Source organism: Lycorma delicatula, chromosome 6 (genome assembly GCF_047948215.1).
Source record: "Lycorma delicatula isolate Av1 chromosome 6, ASM4794821v1, whole genome shotgun sequence".
Classification (NCBI taxonomy): Eukaryota; Metazoa; Arthropoda; class Insecta; order Hemiptera; family Fulgoridae; genus Lycorma; species Lycorma delicatula.
The window spans coordinates 27,455,879-27,474,083 of record NC_134460.1 but is presented as its reverse complement, the minus strand read 5'-3'; the positions used below and the strand labels follow the sequence as shown (position 1 = coordinate 27,474,083).

The following is an 18,205-nucleotide window of genomic DNA, read 5'->3' as shown; positions in this document are numbered from 1 at the left end:
GGTAATATTTCTTCAAGTATTAAGATTCTCCATTGTCTTGTGTACAACCAAATTGAAGATCAGAGCCGACAGTGTGTGCCTCCACACACTCCATAACTCGCATTATACTCCCCGTTCACTTTACCTCTGAATAATACTGTTCCAAGGCCGCTTGACATTGTTAGTTTTGTAAGTCTGACGAGTTTTCTAGGTATTCCATTACCTTCTAGGGTATCAGATTATTTACTTTATCTAAGGTCTGCTTAATTCAATAAACAACATATGCAGTGCAATACCATATTCATAACATTTTTCCATTGTCTGCCTCAGAGAAAAAAAGTTTCATCTGAAATAATTCTCCCTGTTCTAAAACCACATTAGTATTCTCCAATAATTTCTTCTGCACTTGAATTTATTCTGTTTGTCCATATAAGTGACATCTAGAAGAGTAAATCCCCTGCAATTGTTACAGTCCTTATCACCTTTTTTGTATATTGGGTGTATGAGCCCTTTCCTCCAATCCTTTGTATTACTTCTTTGTCCCAGATCAAACAAGTTAGTTTTTACCTAATAGTTGCAATACAAAATTAAAAGATATATCAATTTTTTTAACAGTAACGTCATAAAAATGTCCTGAAAATAAAACCATAATAATTAAAGGCTAACATTCATTGTTAGGAAACAAGTTATATTATAATTGTATATCAAAAATATAACTTTTTGCAGGAGGACTGTGGCAATTTATGATTTTTATAGTTCATAAAAAAAGAACAATTATCTGAAATTTAATCTAATTTATGACATTGCATAGCTGTCTTTATCATAAAATATTTTATTTTTTGTTTTAAATAGTTAAAAAATTTGCCAGAACTAAAAGATTTTTGAGGGTTAAAAGTGATTAAAATAAATCCTCTGTCTTTGTAAGGTTGAAACTACTATAGTTTTGATATTGCTGCATTTAAATAATTTTTTTTAAATTGTGATTTTGACTTGTAATTACATTGCGCAATTTTGCTGTTAATTCAATTTATTATGGACTAGAGATTCTTTTAATTTTTTTGTGTGTGTATTAGACTAATAATATTTACAAGCTTGAATATTTGAGTTAGAAAATATGTATGGAATGTTTATTGCAGATGAAAAATATCAAACTCTATAGATATTAAAACCAGAACTTTCTTGACTAAAAGCAAAAATGCCATCACCTCATGTTAAAGTTGTTAAACATTAATTAATATTTTGGTTATTTTGGTCATATCCATCCAAAATATTAATTTTGGATTTTTGGATGGTCATTGTTGAAAAGTTGATGAACTAAATAATACAAGGAAGGATGATGGTAAATTTTGTTAATAACGGAGAAATTAAGTTGCATGACTCATAAAGGATTATGTGATTATTCATTTTATTAAAAACTATAGAAAAGATTCATCTATGTACAAGCCGTGGTTCAAAAGTAAGGGCCAGTAATAAAATTACAACAGTTGAAAAATGAAAACTTAATGGTTTCAAATACCTACATATTTACTTTTTTTCTGTATAATCACTATTTCGTTCCAAACATTTTTGATATGGTGAAACAAGCTTCTTCAAATCCACTGCATAAAATTCTGCCACCTGGGATTGTAGCCACTTCTGCACCAAGATTTTCAACTCTTCACATTCCCTGAATCGTTATGACGCAAGCCAGTTTTTCAGGTTTAGGAAGAGATTGTAGTGACTGAGTGTGAGATCAAGACTGTAAAGTGGATGATTAAAAATTTCCCATTGAATTTTTGAATCTGTTGGGCATACAACTGTTTGTGGATGCATTATTGAGAAGAAAAGCAATACCTGATCTCAGCATTCCCTGTCATTGGTTTTGAATGGTACAAAAGTTTACAATGTGTTTCACAATAGACTGTTCCTGGTTCCGTTAGATCAATAAAAAAACGCTCACTTGTGTTCCTAGAATACAGTTGCCATGATTTTTCTGCTTGTTTGAATTTTTCCAGTTTTGGCAAACTGAAATGAAGCCACTGCATGGATTATTGTTTCATCTCAGCATTGACCTACAAAATCCACATTTCATCACCAGTGACAACATGGAAAAAAAAATTTGTCTCCCTTATGGTTAAAGTGGTCAAGAAAAGCACATGCAGATGTCATTCTATGATCTTTGTTAGCAATTGTCAACATTTTCAGGACCCATCGTGTAAACAATTTATGGTAGTTTAGAGTTTCAAGTCATGATTTTCAGCAATGTTGCCTTTGAAACTTTTGGAAATTCTAGAGAAAGATTGCTAATTGTAAAGCAACAATTGTGTCACTTTTGCATTCACATTTTCAACGAGATCATCAGTCTGGACACTAGGACTGCCACTTCTCTGTTTGTCATGAACATTTGAATAGCCTTATTTAAACTTATGACATCATTGTCTCACTTTTTCTTTACTCATTGTGGTAGGCCTATATGTTTTACACAAGTGATAGTGAATTTCAGTAGCGTTATGTCCTGTTAGGTTTAGAAATCTAATCATTGATTGAACTTCTCAGCTGTTGGGATTTGTTATTACCGCACTCATTTTAACATACTGTCTCGCTAAGGCAAACAACAATGAACTGACAGCAATGTGGCGGTTACTTGCCCAACAGACCACTTAAAGCTACTGTACATGCACGAACCAATCAGTGTTGCCAATCACTATTTATAACCCATTGGCCCTTACTTTTGAATTGCACCTTGTATTTACTCATAAACGTTTTACACAAAGTGACAGGAAAATCCAAAAGAGAAGAAAGTATTTAAAAAAGGTTACTTGTACTTTATAAGTACAATTACTCTTTTTATTTTTTTTATTGGTGTCGCTTATAATTTCATATTTTATTATTGATATTAAACCTGTTTCTAATTAGATAACTAATCTTCTGTTGTTACATTTTAATCTCCAGTTTGTCAGGTTTTCTGTATTGTGGTAGTGATAACTAAATTACATGACATCACACTGACTTTGTAAAGTAGCTCTCAATATACTAATGGACTGTGGTGCAGGTTTGCAAAATGTTGCATTCGTTCAGACCTTTCAATTGTTTTCATATGAGTTCATCTATAGAAATCTGTACAATTCACTTTAAAATTAATGAATTTCACTTTTTCTATTTTATTTATTATGAAAGAAGTACCTTATAAGTCCTACAAAGATAAAGAACAACCAGTTTTTTGGAAATTTAAAAAAATTTTTCAACATAACTCTTTTTTTAAATCTATATTCTTAGTCCATTGATGCTCAAGTATTTGATCCTGTCCTTAAAGGATGATTTATTCAAAACAGGGAAATATTTTGGCAATAACTTCATCAATTTGTGTTACTCTTTCCAGCAAGCTAATTGACTGAAAGTGTAAGTCTTACAAGTACAGGAGGCAGAAGAATTCTGTAGCATAATTTGAACAGTTTTGCTGTTGCAATCAGGAAAGAGTGAGCAAATGCATTGTCTTGGTGAAAAAGAACCTTCTTGTTTGTCAAATGTGATAGTTTTTTTTTTTTATTTCCTCATTTAGACGATACATCAAAGATGCATAAAATTTACCAGCTATTATTTTACCCTTTGCTCCAAAATTTCAGTGGAAATTATGTTATGAGCATCCCAAAAGACAGTGGCCATCATCTTTCCTGCTCTAGAAATGGTTTTTGCTTTCTTTGGTGCAACTTTCTTGACAGTTTTCAGTACAGTACTTATATATCCAAGATTCATAAACTGCTATAAAATGGTACAAAAATCCCTCTTGAAACAGCCCAAACGTTGTTGTTGAAACAGCCCAAACGATGCTTAGAAAGGTTTACTAATTCACACCTTTGATCAATTGTGAGCAAACGTGGCAGTCATCTGTGGACAACTTTTAGACATGTAAATATTTGTGTAAAATATGACCCAATTGTACATTTGAGATGCTTGTGTCTTAATTTCATACACTTTCAGTCTTGTACCTTTTTTATTATATCAAGGATTTTTTCCATATTATATGCAGTTGTAATTCATGAGGCCATCTGGAACATTCAACAGTGCTTTTGCTCATATGGCCACTTCAAAAATAATCTAAAAACTTGTAAAATGTTCTAATCAATGGAGCTGACTCACCATAATATTTATCCATTTTGGTTTTAGTTTCCTGTACGGTTTTCTATTTCAGAAAAAAAATTACAGTTGTATGAAATTCTCTTTCTTGTAATTTTCACAAATAACATTACGTCATCGACTCGAACAACTATCAATGACATAATAATGAATGTATCTGACTGAAATTTAGTGTTTGTTCCTAATGAAGATGTGAGAAACTAAGAATGATCTCAACAATACAGTACAACTGTTGCTCTGACTTTGTACGGACTTAACAAAACACTCCTTATAATTATTATATCATTGTCCCTTGCTCAGTATTTCTTGTGATAGGAATCATTGAAGTAGAAAATAAGTGATCCATTACTTTTACAAGAAAACACTTCTTTCTTGTTTAGCTCCAAAAACCCACTATTGTAAATACACCCGTTTAGCATAATTTTTCCATTGTGAAAACAGATTTACATCAGTTTTGTCTTGAGACTCCAATTTAAATTTTTTCTTGAGAGTTCTCCACAACTACGCACAACTTGCATGTGTGACTCTTCCAGTCTTTTGCTAAACCCATTGATATATTCACTTAAGAGGTCTGTAAATAAAGTAATGAGACTGGTTCAGAAAAACTTTTTATTTACAGTCCAGTTATTTTTGGATATAATATATGGATTCTATCATCTTCAAAATAGTTCCCTTGGGAAGCTATGCAACGCTTCAAACGGTTTTCCCACACTCTTCATAGCAGTGTTGGAACTCAGAAACCAGAATATCCTTCAGATAGTCAGTTACATTTTTTTTAAATGTTTTATACTGTTCAAAAATGATGTCCTTTGAGATGTTTTTTAAATTCAGGAACAGGAAAAAGTTGCAGGGACTCAAGTCAGGTGAATAAGGTGGTTGAGAAACTACAGGAATTTTTTTCTTTGCCAAAAACTTATTAATTGAGAGTGTAGTGTGACAAGGTGCATTGTCATGATGCAGCATCCAGTTGTCTTTGATGGCTGGTCTCACATGGGCAACTCTTTTCCGCAGTCTTTCAAGAATTTCTCAGTAAACATATTGATTTACAATCTGTCCTGTAGGCAAAAACATCTTATGGACAATGCCATTACTGTTGAAGAAACAAATTAGCATGGTTTTGTTTTTTTGGGACGTGGTGAGTTTGAAGTGTGCTACTACTCCTTGCTCTGGCGTTTAGTTTCTGGGTTGTACTCAAATATCCAAGATTCATCACTAGTAATAAAATTTTTTAGAAAATCAGGATGAGTTTCAATTCACCATAGATCACGGCATACTTCCACGTTGTTTTTCTGTTCAACAGTGGGTTTTTTGGAACCAATTTTGCACAAACTTTTTTCATGTCAAAATTTGATAGACTCTGTGGTATGGTTCAAATTCAATTGTTCTGCAATCATTCTGACAGTTAATCACCGTTGTACTATATCAAGTCTGATTCGTTCAACATTGTTGTCACTTTTTGACGTTAACGGTGTTCCAGAGTGTGGATCACCGCAACTGATTCATGGTCATCTGAAAATGCTTTAAACCACCTAAAAACTTGGGCTTGTTGCAGAGCATCATCTCCATATGCTCTTTTCAATTTTAAAAAGTTTCAGTAGCATTTCCACAGAGTTTAACACACAATTTGATTGCACAACGTTGCCTATAATTAGTATCAGTCATTTTTGTAATGCACAACAAAAACTCGTTTCATGAGAAGTTTATTTACGTCTCATGTGACAACATTAGACTAAAAATATTAATACCTAATATAAATCAGCTGTTCGTATAACCATATATTTACTAGTAACTTTAGTGTTGCCACTTTGTCCTTTTTGGCTGCCAAAAAAACTAGTCTCATTACTTTATTTACAGACCTCATATGGTTACAGAATTTCACAGACATTAGCCCATAGAACCACAAGAAAACAAAATGAAAGGCAATTACAAATGGCACTCTTGGATTAACAAACCAGTAACCCATAAGTATTTTCACCTTGTTGCAACATGTGAATTTGTAATATCTACAAATAACCCTAAAATGTAAAGCAGTCTCATCATCCCAGCTGATACTTTGTCAGGAAGGATGCCCACTTCTTGATAAAACTTTACAGCTACTTCTTAAGTTGCAGGAAAGCCATATTCTTATCTTAAAAAACTGATGTGAAAAATATTATTCATTGGAAAAGCATACAGATCAAGTAATGATTGTGCAGGAAAATGGGTATGGTACTTAGCTGTATGAGACAAAGTAAAAAATTGTTCACTCATTACAGAGATATTATTATATAAAAGTAAGGAAAAAAAATAGAAACTATACTGGAGTGAATATAATGCTGTAAAAGGTATTCATAAATGATTTATTTATTCTTTTAGTATAATTTTGTCTGTATTGTGGTAATTTTTTTAAAAAGTGTCTTATTTTATATACAACTCTCCATTGACATGTTCTTAACAAATTATTCTAATCATTATCTTCAAACATTTTACTTTCTGACTCAGCATCTATATGTAGATGAACACAGCTCAATAATAGAAGTATATCAGCTTGGTTTTGAATTGCTAAAATTTGTGATCATTATTTTATGTATAAAGGAGTTGTTTGACAGTTGTTATTTATCAGAAAGTGTTGTTTACTTATACAGTTTCCACAATATTACAAAGTATGTAATCCAATTTATATGTGGTGATGAAGTATAGTTCAGTTTAATTTGGGCTTTTAAATTTCTCAACTTAAAGAGAATCTCGCATAATTAAACAATTTCAAATTGACACAATATTTTATATTTCTGCTAGAACTATCATAATTGGTTAGTGTTATTTTTTGCCCTTCCTAGCATTGTCTCTCTAACATTCATAGTTGATACATTTTGGAGTACCTCCATTTTCCAAACTTTATGCAGAGTGCTAAAAATAATTTTGAGAATGGACCTGAAATGCGTCAGCTACGAATTTTAGAGTGACAGTGCTAGGAAGGGAGAAAATAATACTCAAATCAGTTAAGCAATTTCAAATTGTAAATATCATGAAGCTACATTGTGTTTCATTTCATTTAGTTTAATTTTTGCCATTATTAAAAAATAAGAAATTACATTATGTTTACATTTTTTATTAAAGTAATGAGTTAAGTTTTTGTAAAGATAATATGAGTAATAATTAAAGAAGATGATTTTATTGTTAATATATTACGTAGTAAAATTAGTTATTCTAGAATGTCAGAACTGGTTTTATATGTGTTCAGGATCACTTTTGGGGGCTAAAAGTAGGAGACTTTCTGAAGTTTTTACCTTTCACCTAATAAGTTTTAGATTTTATTTAGTCTGAATTTTTTTTTAATGTTTTTTAAGTTGTAGGATTTGATTGGTACTTATGTATTAGAATGTATGTTATGGGATTAGATATATTTTTAAAAAATCAGAAATTCAGGGTAATATTTAATATTAAAAAATTCAAATGGTTGATTGATTACAGTGTGTGTTATTTGCTATCAGATTTAATGACTCAGTTTAAGTATATTGACTTAAGTGTATTATTAGTTTGTATTATTATTGACTTAAGTATATTGGAGAATCTGCTCCAGTATTGCTATTTATTTAATTTACAATTAATTTTAAATAACAATCGTCCAATTTGTGTGAACTTAAATTTTAACATTAGAATTTTTAATATTTTTTAATAATTGTTTTAAAAGGTTATAATTAGTACAAATTTTTTTTATTAATGTTCATATTCAATATATCTGTAATATGATTCGATAAAAAAAATATATGTTACTTTAAAAATTTAGTATTAAAAACATTAAAAGAAATTTTATATTAAATTTGGCATAAGTGTTGTAAGTTGATAATCATGTTACCTGTGTTTATTAGGTGTAAATGCATATGTTTCTGCAGTAAAGCATTAATAGTCTGAATCAGTTAGAACTAAGTGTATTCATTGCTGAAATTTTCAATAAATTGAACTGTATTGCAAAATAAAATTTGTTGGGAATTTTTTTTATTTTTAAATATTGATGAATTTAAAATATATTTACAAATTTTTTTATTTAATTTAACATTATGTGTTATATAGTATATTACAGTAATTAACATGTATTTATTCAAATAATTATGTGCTTTAATATGTACTACTGCAATAGTTACATTTGTCAATTACAAAATTTAAACTTTGTTTTTTAGAGGTCAACATCAAACTTTTTTAACCATGTAAGTGCTGCTGGTGTAGTTTTAAAAATATATGAGGTTCTTGTTAGTAAAACTTTTTTGGGGGTTGTCTAACAAAGTGCTAATTACTTGATTCTGCTGAACACAGTAACAGTCAACTGCCTGTGAAATTCCCCACTTATTATTCATATATTAGTGTCTTCAACGCACTGTTTACTTGTTTTAACTTGAACCAAAGAACTCTTGGTAAATAAAAATCAGGAACACACATTTAGGCAGCTCCAATCCTATTGAGAATTATTACTATTGTAATTATTATACTGTGCTTCTTATAGTAATAGTTGAATGCCACAGTCTTCACTTAGAAGAGGCCTTCTGCAAATTAATGAGATTCCAGTCTTAGTCTTATCTGCCTTGCCCTAATTTGATTAATGACTGATTCCGGGTTGTCAAGCTTGTTCCATAGATTTATTGAGGCAGTTTGTAACTGAAGGTGTGGGAATGAGTATTTTGTTAGCCAGAGCTGGAATCCATTTTGACAGAAAACAGTATCATTAACAATAAAACAGTTTATTAAGCAGCATGTGCCCACTGTTTAGCCAAATTGGATGCAGTATTCTGCCACTTAGTAAAAAAAATAAAAAATAAGGAAGAATGAACTGTGAAACACATCTACATCTTTCTGATGTAGTTCCTTAATAGTTTATGTATAATACTGATACACATTCCTATTTCTTAAGTATTATTCTAAAATGGTTTTTGTTTGTCAACTCTCATATATAGCCACACCCAGATAGTGTGATAGGATTATGATTCTACTCTCTTCCCTAACAATGAAACTTTTAATTTTCTGTTAGTATTTGTGTTACTGAAATGGAAGAAGCTTACATCTTTCTTTGAAGAGTTGGGCTTCAAACTAAAACTATTTAAAAATACTTACTAATTGTCTCCAGGTCTTCTCCCAAAAGTTTTTCCCTTCAAAATTCTTACATTGAGTGTAAGAGCAATGTTTTCTCCATACATTTACTTTCTAGATTTAGTACTCGGAGTTTAACAATAGGTATTAAAAAATATGCAAAATAATTTTTTGCAGAGGAACAGATATTTTAGTTTTTTTTTTGTTTTTTTTAGTTTAAATAGTTAAATAAAATGGAAAACCTAATCCTTATTTAGAACAGCATTCAAATTCTTCTAAAGATTGCAATTAATATAACATTTCTTGTCATTATAATCAGTTGTAGTGCTATTTTCAGAAATTTAATACTATTTTTGGGTGTTGTTATCAGTTTTCTGACATGAATATTGTTAAAGAATAGTATAATACATACTAAAAGTAATCTTAACAAATACAAACCAACAGAATTTAATTTTTCAATGTAGTCTGATTTTTGTGATAGTTTCATTTGTTGTTGAATTTCAGATTATTAATGCTGTGCTGCTTTCCATTCTTTACAATAAGATAAGGCTAACATTTTTGTAGACATGTAAATACTCATTTTTATAAGCTTTTACACAAGGATTTATTACAATAAATATGTATGCATTTAATTTACAAAAATATGTGTGATAAAAAAAAAATCCTGGCTAATATATGAATACTAGGATATAACTAATATGTGTCTGTAAAGTACTCTTAAAAAAATTACAAAATTATTTTATCTTTTTTTTGAATTCCTGAATTTTTAAAATATATGTAACCTACTTAGTGGCTCATCACTGCTATTATTTAAAATTTATACTAGTTACACAATTTAAAAGTGATAACTATGTGTGTCGGTATAATTTTGTTCTAAGTAGCCTCTTTTTATCAGTGCTGTAAAAATAAAGAAAAAAAAATTTGTTCTCATTCTTCAGTATTGTACATTTAATCAAGGGTTTTAGATTAAATTTTGCATTATTTCATGTCTCAATGAGATTTTCATAATTATCTTCTTGTAAAGTAACTTGTTTTTGGCAGCACCTATTAGAGTCATAACCTTTGTCCTATACCAGCCTCTTCCATTTCCATGAATTTTCATGAACCGTGATCATTTATATAATTTTTCCTTTTTGTCATTGTTTTTAAAATACTTTTACTTTGCTATTTATCATTTACTAGTATTTTTAACTATGAAATTCATTCGTTGACCATGTGTGGTTATTTTCTTTTAGTTATCCAATTTTCAGAATTCTGTTTGAAAATCTAAACCAAGATAAGTTATTTAAATGTATTCTTATTTATGTAAATATATCTTTTAAATTGTTGTATACTACCGATAGAGTTTTGTTCGAGTTTATTATTTTTCTTACATTTGAACGAAACATTATTCATTTAATTTGTTTAACCTAATTGATATTTATCAGCCTAATTTTACTCGTCGAGTAGACTTTGTTTTACCAGAAATCCTGTTGATAATCTCTTCTCCTTTCATAATTAATGTCAGAATTCATGACATTAGTTATCAACAGATGAATTAGATTTCGTGGTAAGTGCTTTACGTATTTGCACTGATAATCCAGTTACTGTTCATCCTTTTATGTAAGTCGAACAAAATTTACATTTTTGTACATTATAATTAGTTATATGAAAATTGTATTAGGAGCTGTACAATTTATATAACCTGCACAAGGTTTTTGCCATTAATTTTTTCTTATTTGCATTATATTTCCTTTCATTCTGTCAACTATCATAGCTTCAGTAACAGTTGGAAGTATAAAAGAGTAATTTCTTATTCTGTTCCTAGTATTAGAGTTTAAAATCTAATACAGTAGATTCTGGATAATCGGACCACTTTGGCACCGGAACTAAATGACCCTATAAACAATTGGCCGTTAAGCGATATTAACAAAGAATCAGGAGCTATGCACAAAAACAGTGTACGGGTGTATTCTAATTATTAAACTCAAATTAGTGATTTACTGTGCTGAGTTTTATTTCTAATATTAAGATTACGTGAACAATATTATAAATTACAACATAATAAACATTTAATGAAATGATTGTTAAGTTTCTATTCAGTAGTGAATCTAATTTTTTTTTTTATTTTGAATTAAAAATTGTTTGAAATTGTTAAAACTTCTTCCTCTTATTATTATTGTATATAAAATACTGTGTGTTTCAAAATTAATATTGGGGTTTTAAAGTTATGTAATATTTATTAAGTTTTACTTACATGTAAATTGTACATGTAATGCACAATAAGTTATATATGAAATGAAAGAGCAACTCAAACAGTTTTTACCTTAATGTTCAATGTGAGCACTATTCATCACAAGGGACACATCCAGCCGATATGAGAGTTCATCCCATACTTTAATCAGCAACTCTGGAGTAATGGAAGCAAAAGCTACTTCAATCCTGTGCCTCAAGTTGAGTAGCCATCTGGTATTGGTGGGACATTCACGAGATCTTTTATAAACACCCAAAGAATAAAAAATCTCATTGGGTGAATGTGGAGGCCACGACACACAAACCCTGCCATCTGGTCCCGGCGAAAATCCAGTGGTTGGAGAAAACTTCATTCAACTAATCACATACAGCCAGTGAGGAGGTGCACTATCTTGTTGCCAAATAAAGTTCTGTGGTTCTTATTACAGTTGAGGAAAGAGCTGTAGTTGTACCATATCAAGATAGTTCATTCCAAACATACTTGCTTCTGCGAAACAAAATAGCCTATAAACTTGCCGTTGGGAAAAGGAAAAAAGACATTCATTTTTGGGGAGTCTCATTCATACTGCAATATTTCATAGAATTTTATGATCCTGTGATGTGCACATTATGAGAGATTACTGTACCTTTAATATGAAATGTTGGCTCATCACTGAATATGACACAATAAAGAACGTCTTCATCATCATGGTGGATCGTTTCATTTGCGAAGCTAGCACGCAAACCATAATCTGTAGGTTTCAGCTTAAGGCTTGTAACAGCTGTAAATGATATGGATGCAGTTATAAGTACTTCGTTAAATTTTCCACACAGACATCACTGGAATTGTTAATTCACGGCTACCCTTCTTAGCAGATTTCCTAGGACTACACATGAAAAATTTTGTTAAACGTTCAACATTGTCTTTGGACCCACTCAGTCATCCTGTACTCTTCCAGTTACAAATACAGCCAGTGGTTTCAAATTGTTTATACCATCTACAAATGTTATTGTCACTCGGGGATTCACAGCAGAATGCACATTGAAAGGTAATTATAAATTCACACTTTGCAAACTGCAAAATAACACATAATGCTTTCTGTTAGGAGGGGGTCACCATCTTTGCTATTAATGCTTTCAAGTGCAAGGTACAGGAAACATTTTATGAACTTGCACACAGCTAAAATTGTTTGAGTTGCTTTTTCATTTCATATTTAATTAATTAATGTATGTGAAACTTGAGAAATATTACACAGCATTAAAACCCTGATATTCATTTTGAAACGCTCTGTATTTTGTACGGGTTTAGTCTGGTAACCTATATTCTATTATGAAGGAGCTGAATATTCATTCCATCCTCTAAAATCTATGATAAATCTCATTAAAAAAAACTATAATTACTGTTATTGTATGAATTGTTCATAATATTCTGGAAAACAACATTTTTAGGAATGATTCTTCTAATTGTTCATGTTTGTAATTAAATAATTTTACTAATTTTAAGGTTTACCTTAGCTACCCTCTTTTGGGCTTTATTTTCACAAATATTTGGGGTTATAAAAGAAAAAGAAATTGTTCTATAACAAGTAACAATGTAAAATTTAAGGTAAAACAGAGGAAAAGATGGACAAGCAGTAAAGGACCTGCCTTACTGTAGATATAACCTTATGATGAAATGTAATTAATTACCAGATGCATAGTTCTATTTATATATATACAGAGATTTATTACATGTACATGTATGTATTTATAGATATATGTTTATTTTACATGTTTATAATAGTATAGATTTCTGTAGTGTACTACTGCAAAATCTGCAAACTAATTTATTAATTATTATTTCTTACAAAATTTTGGGTTATTTAAATTGGATTACTAGGAAAACAGGGTACTTTTTGGCATAATTTAACCTAATTCTTTTAGATTTTTTCAAATGAATTGGAATTCACAACAATAAGTGAGAAAAAAACCACGATTAAAACACTTTTCAGTCCATTCACTTTTACTGTTCAGTGCTATTTTAGTGTATGTTTTTCCCCTTATTTTTTTCTAATTATGATTTACTACTAACTGTTTTGTTATAGTTTTATTTAAGTAATGATATTATTTGTTAAGAATCTTTAAATGCTGGCCTCCATAGCATGAGTGGTGGCAGCACAGCCTTTCATCTGGAGGTCCTGGGTTCGAATCCCGGTCAGGCATGGCATTTTCATACACGCCATAAATCATTTATCTCATTCTCTGAAGAAATATCTAATGGTGGATCTGGAGGTTAAAAAAAATCTTTAAATTGTTTTATGTAGTAATGGTATTAATATATTAATTTTGTAATTTTCTTTTGTTTTCTTTTTTTTATGATTTTGTTTCATGTTAAAAGATTATCAAGTTTTGATATCAATGCTAATAATGAGGATGAAGTGGGTAAAGATCAACATGAATCTGGAATAAGTGATAGAAATTCTACTGTTACCACTATGGAATCATTGCCTGAATTATTAATTTAAATATTATAATTTATTAAATTATTATTTAGATACATTTTAGAATTTTATGTATTTTTTATTGTTTTATTATATGTGTGTAATTATGGTTTCATCTAGTAAAAACTATATTATGTGATACAATTACCTGAGAGTAAATTATTATGAATAATATATTTATTCTAAAGTTGGTTATATGAAATGTATATAGTAAGTAATGTTATTTGTTTATTTAATAAAGTAGCATGTTAACTTATTGAATTTAATCTTTCAGTTTAAAAAAAATTTAATTTAAGTTTTTTCTTTTTATTAATTTCATAAATATTTATGTTTTAATGAATAAAATATATTCATATTATCAAATTATACATCTTTCTTCCAGGTATTCATTTTGTGATCATAAAATACTGTCAAGTAAGTGTTGAAAAATGTTAGATGATTGAAAATGTAAATTTTCAATCTGTGAGTTTGTAGTAAAATTTCGAAGTTATTGGCTCCATGATTAGTAAAAAGCATTCAGGTCACACAAATGTATCCAAATGTCAGAAACTGTGTTGAAGTCAGAATCTCATTCCTGCAGAATCCACAGTATTGGGCTTATTTCTTCTCACTTTGAGAAGATTGTTGAGCCTAGATTTAAACTTTCATCCATACAAGATTCAGGTAGTCCAGGAGTGGAAAGAAGTTGACTGTAATTAGAGTGTGTTTTTTAATTCCTTGTATAAAGTAAAAGTCTGTGATCTTGAAAAATTTTGGTTTTCACTTTTCTACAGATATATCCATTTTGACCATCTTGAACCCATTTTGACTAGTTTTGGCATGACATTTGTATGTACATACTTATGTATGTATCTTGCATAACTCAAAAATGATTAGCCGTAGGATGTTGAAATTTTGTATTTAGGAGTGATATAACATGTAGTTACAACAGTCCCCCTTTTGATTGCAATCGACTGAACCAAAAGTGCCCAAAATCCAAATTCTTTTGGATTTTGGGCTTTTTATAAACTACAGTAATAAGCTCCCATTGACAGCTTTTCAATGATATATCATAAGTGATACTTATTTTCATTGGTTCCAGAGTTATAGCCAAATAAAATTTTAATTAATGAAATATTTGGATCTTGTAAGGTACATTGGTTCAAATCAAGACTTTAACTTTTCTTTTTAACTTTTTTTGTAATTTAAATATATTGATTTACTAATAATTATGAACCTCTGATTGTAAAAAAACTCTTACTATAAATAGTACGAGGGTTATTATTTTTTTTCAAGGTCCGATCAGTCGCAAAATAAAAACCCACGAAAAAATCGGATGAACCTTTGCGCTTATGTGTTGCGCAGTGTCTCTAGTATGGCCTTCAATCATGCCGCGTCACTTTGTTTAGTTTTGAACACATAGCTAGCACGTAAACATGCCTACAACAATAGCATCTCCTGCCAAGTGTGAAGTGCGTGCGGTAATTCGATTTCTTCAGGCTGAGGGGTGTAATGCAGCTGAAATTAATCGACAAATAAGTAATGTGTACGATGAAAATTCAGTGAGTGACAGCAAAGTCCGACAATGGTGTAGGAACTTTAAAGCAGGATGTACAGATGTTCATGATGCAGGTGGTCAGGGAAGGAAGCGAGTGTCAACCGATGATTTGTTGAGCGAGTGGATGAGGCAATTCGAGAAAATCGTCGGTTCACAATTTCTGTATTGAGTGATTAGTTTCCTGATATTTCAAGGTCAGCTCTCTACACCATTGTGAGTGAGAGACTTCAGTACCGCAAACTGTGTGCGAGGTGGGTTCCCAAGATGCTGTCCGACCATCACAAAACAATGAGAATGGATGCCTCCCTAACGTTTCTCCAGTGCTAACACATTGAAGGAGAAGATTTTTTGAACAAAATTGTCACAGGGGACGAGACATGGGTCCATTTCGAAACTGAAGAAACAAAAGAACAATCCAATCAGTGGATGCATTATCACTCTCCCAGTAAACCAAAGAAGTTCAAGTGAACCTTCTCCAACAGAAAGTGTATGGCTACTTTGTTCTGGGACTAGAATGGGGTTCTCTTGGTGGAATTCATGGAACGTGGCACGACCATTACTGCAGCCTCATACTGTGTGACTCTTCAACGTCTATGAAGAGCAATTCAGAATAAGCGGAGAGGAATGTTGTCATCAGGCATTGTCTTTCTTCATGACAATGCTCAGCCACACACTGCAGCTGTAACAAAGAAGCTCCTGCAGCGTTTTCGTTGGGAAATGTTTGATCGCCCACCATACAGCCTGGACTTGACTCATCCAATTTTCACCTCTTTGCTCACATGAAACGTTGGCGAAGGACAACATTTTGGTACAGACATCGAGCTGCAGACCAGTGTAGAAACATGGCTGAAAACACAGGTGGCTCTGTTCTATGACGAGGGTATTGGAAAGTCTGTACCACGCTACGAAAAATGTCTAAATCGGAGTGGTGACTATGTAGAGTAATAGCATAACTATGTAAGTACTTGTTACAAATAAAAAAATTTTTATTTTCAGTGTGGTTTTAATTTCATGACCGATCGGACCTTGAAAAAAAAATAACCCGCGTAATTCAATAATAACAATAAAAAAAATATGAAAAAATGTCAACTAATTAATGAAATAAAATTTTATGTACTTTTAAAAATGTGTATATGTAATTTAATAGGCGTACAAGGAAGTCATGTGATGTCCATATCAGATTTTTTGAACAGTTTTTATTGTATGTTTAATTTCCTGTAAAATGTTCAGTCTGTTGAAGCCAATTTTCTTAATTGGTTATATTATAAATAGCTCTTTCAGTGCTGGACTATAGAGAATTATCATTTGTAACTACTGTAGTTATTAATACAATTAAAAAGTAACAATGTTGTGTGCATTGTCATCAAAGACATTAAATGCTACTTTTTTTTTTGTGTGTAAAATGATAATGGCCATGCATTTAGTGTTATTTATATAGGTACAATATTTGATTTATACAATTTACAGTGATAAACTGAGCAATTATTCAGCAAATGACACTTCCCAGTGCAGGAGGACAGTATTTCAGCAAGAATATAAATTATGCATTTACCACTTTTCAGAAACCACATATGTTTTGTAATAGCAAAGTAGTTTGGCTACATACTACAAAACTTTAATGATGAAACAAGGTTTCATTTCATTTGGGGAGGCAAGATTAAAGAATAGCAAGTAACTTATTTATGAATAAAATTTATAGAACCAAATTAGTTTATTTTTTATTTGAACATGAAATATTTATGATTTTTTATTTATACCTCGGCTATAGTTTTAACTAACCAAAGTAAATAGGTTTCTAGCCATCCACACATAAGAAAAAACTATATCTGTAGAGACGGTACTAAATTCTAAAAACTATTCATGGCTTCCTGCGTAATTATAATTGAGATTTAGTGGAATTGGATAAAAGCAGTTCACAGGTCTAAATACTACAGAATTATGAATTGCATTGTAAAAAATTCTTACCTCATTTATTCATTTTTATTTTTACCCCTCATTTTTATTCTTATCCCCAACATCCATAGATGATTTTCATGAAATTTGATTTAAACAAAAAAAATTGATGTATTTCAATTACAGTAAAGAATGTGTAGCAAGATAATCCTTTCATTACTATTCCATTCATTTTCTACATCTAATTAGATTGTACACTCTTACATTCATACATAAAATTATTACAGTGTAATGGTATTACTAGAATATAAGTAAAATAGATTACTAGCAGACTATCTTAGAGTATTCTCTTAATTGCAACCTATTCAACTTTTATAATGGTTGAAATTCCTTTCATTATGTCACAAATGACAGTTAAATCATTTATCATCTTGGTATGTGTGAGATACTGTGTTTAGTAAAAAATTCTTTCATTATTCAGCATTTACAAGATAATGAATTCAGTTAGTTGCTATTTACAACCTACATTCTTTGTATTTTTTTTTATTTACATAGTCTCTTATTTATAACAATTTTGAACTATATTATCAACTGTAAGCCGGGTCCCCTGAAAATTACCATATATATTAGTTAATATTTCAAATCAATATAACCAAGGTAAAAGTAACTGTAAAACCAATTTTTTTTACATCTCTAAGTGGGGGTTAAGTTTTATATTAAGTGTGCTTGAAAAGATGGTTTAAATTTTGTCATGAGTGCAGAATAGTTATGTCTAAGAAAATATATAATTAGTCAAAATAATCATGAAAATATTAAAAATAATTTAAATAAATTTGAATATTAGTATAAAGATGTAATCTAAAACTAATTTAAACTGAATCGACAGAAATGTGGCAATAAAACTTCAGATTGATACTGAAAAAAGTACTAGATA

General features: G+C 30.4%; 1 protein-coding gene across 2 annotated transcripts in view; it reads left to right on the top strand.

Moving 5' to 3' along the window:
- The window catches only part of LOC142326776 (transmembrane protein 62-like), a 91,951-nt gene extending 77,747 nt beyond the window's left edge, over positions 1-14,204 (top strand). For both annotated transcript variants that reach the window (XM_075369476.1, XM_075369475.1), the window contains one exon: positions 13,739-14,204. In XM_075369476.1, the coding sequence (XP_075225591.1) occupies positions 13,739-13,865 (127 nt within the window). In that variant the 3' untranslated portion in view covers positions 13,866-14,204. The remainder of the gene's footprint in view (positions 1-13,738) is intronic.
- The last annotated feature ends 4,001 nt before the right edge of the window (positions 14,205-18,205 follow it).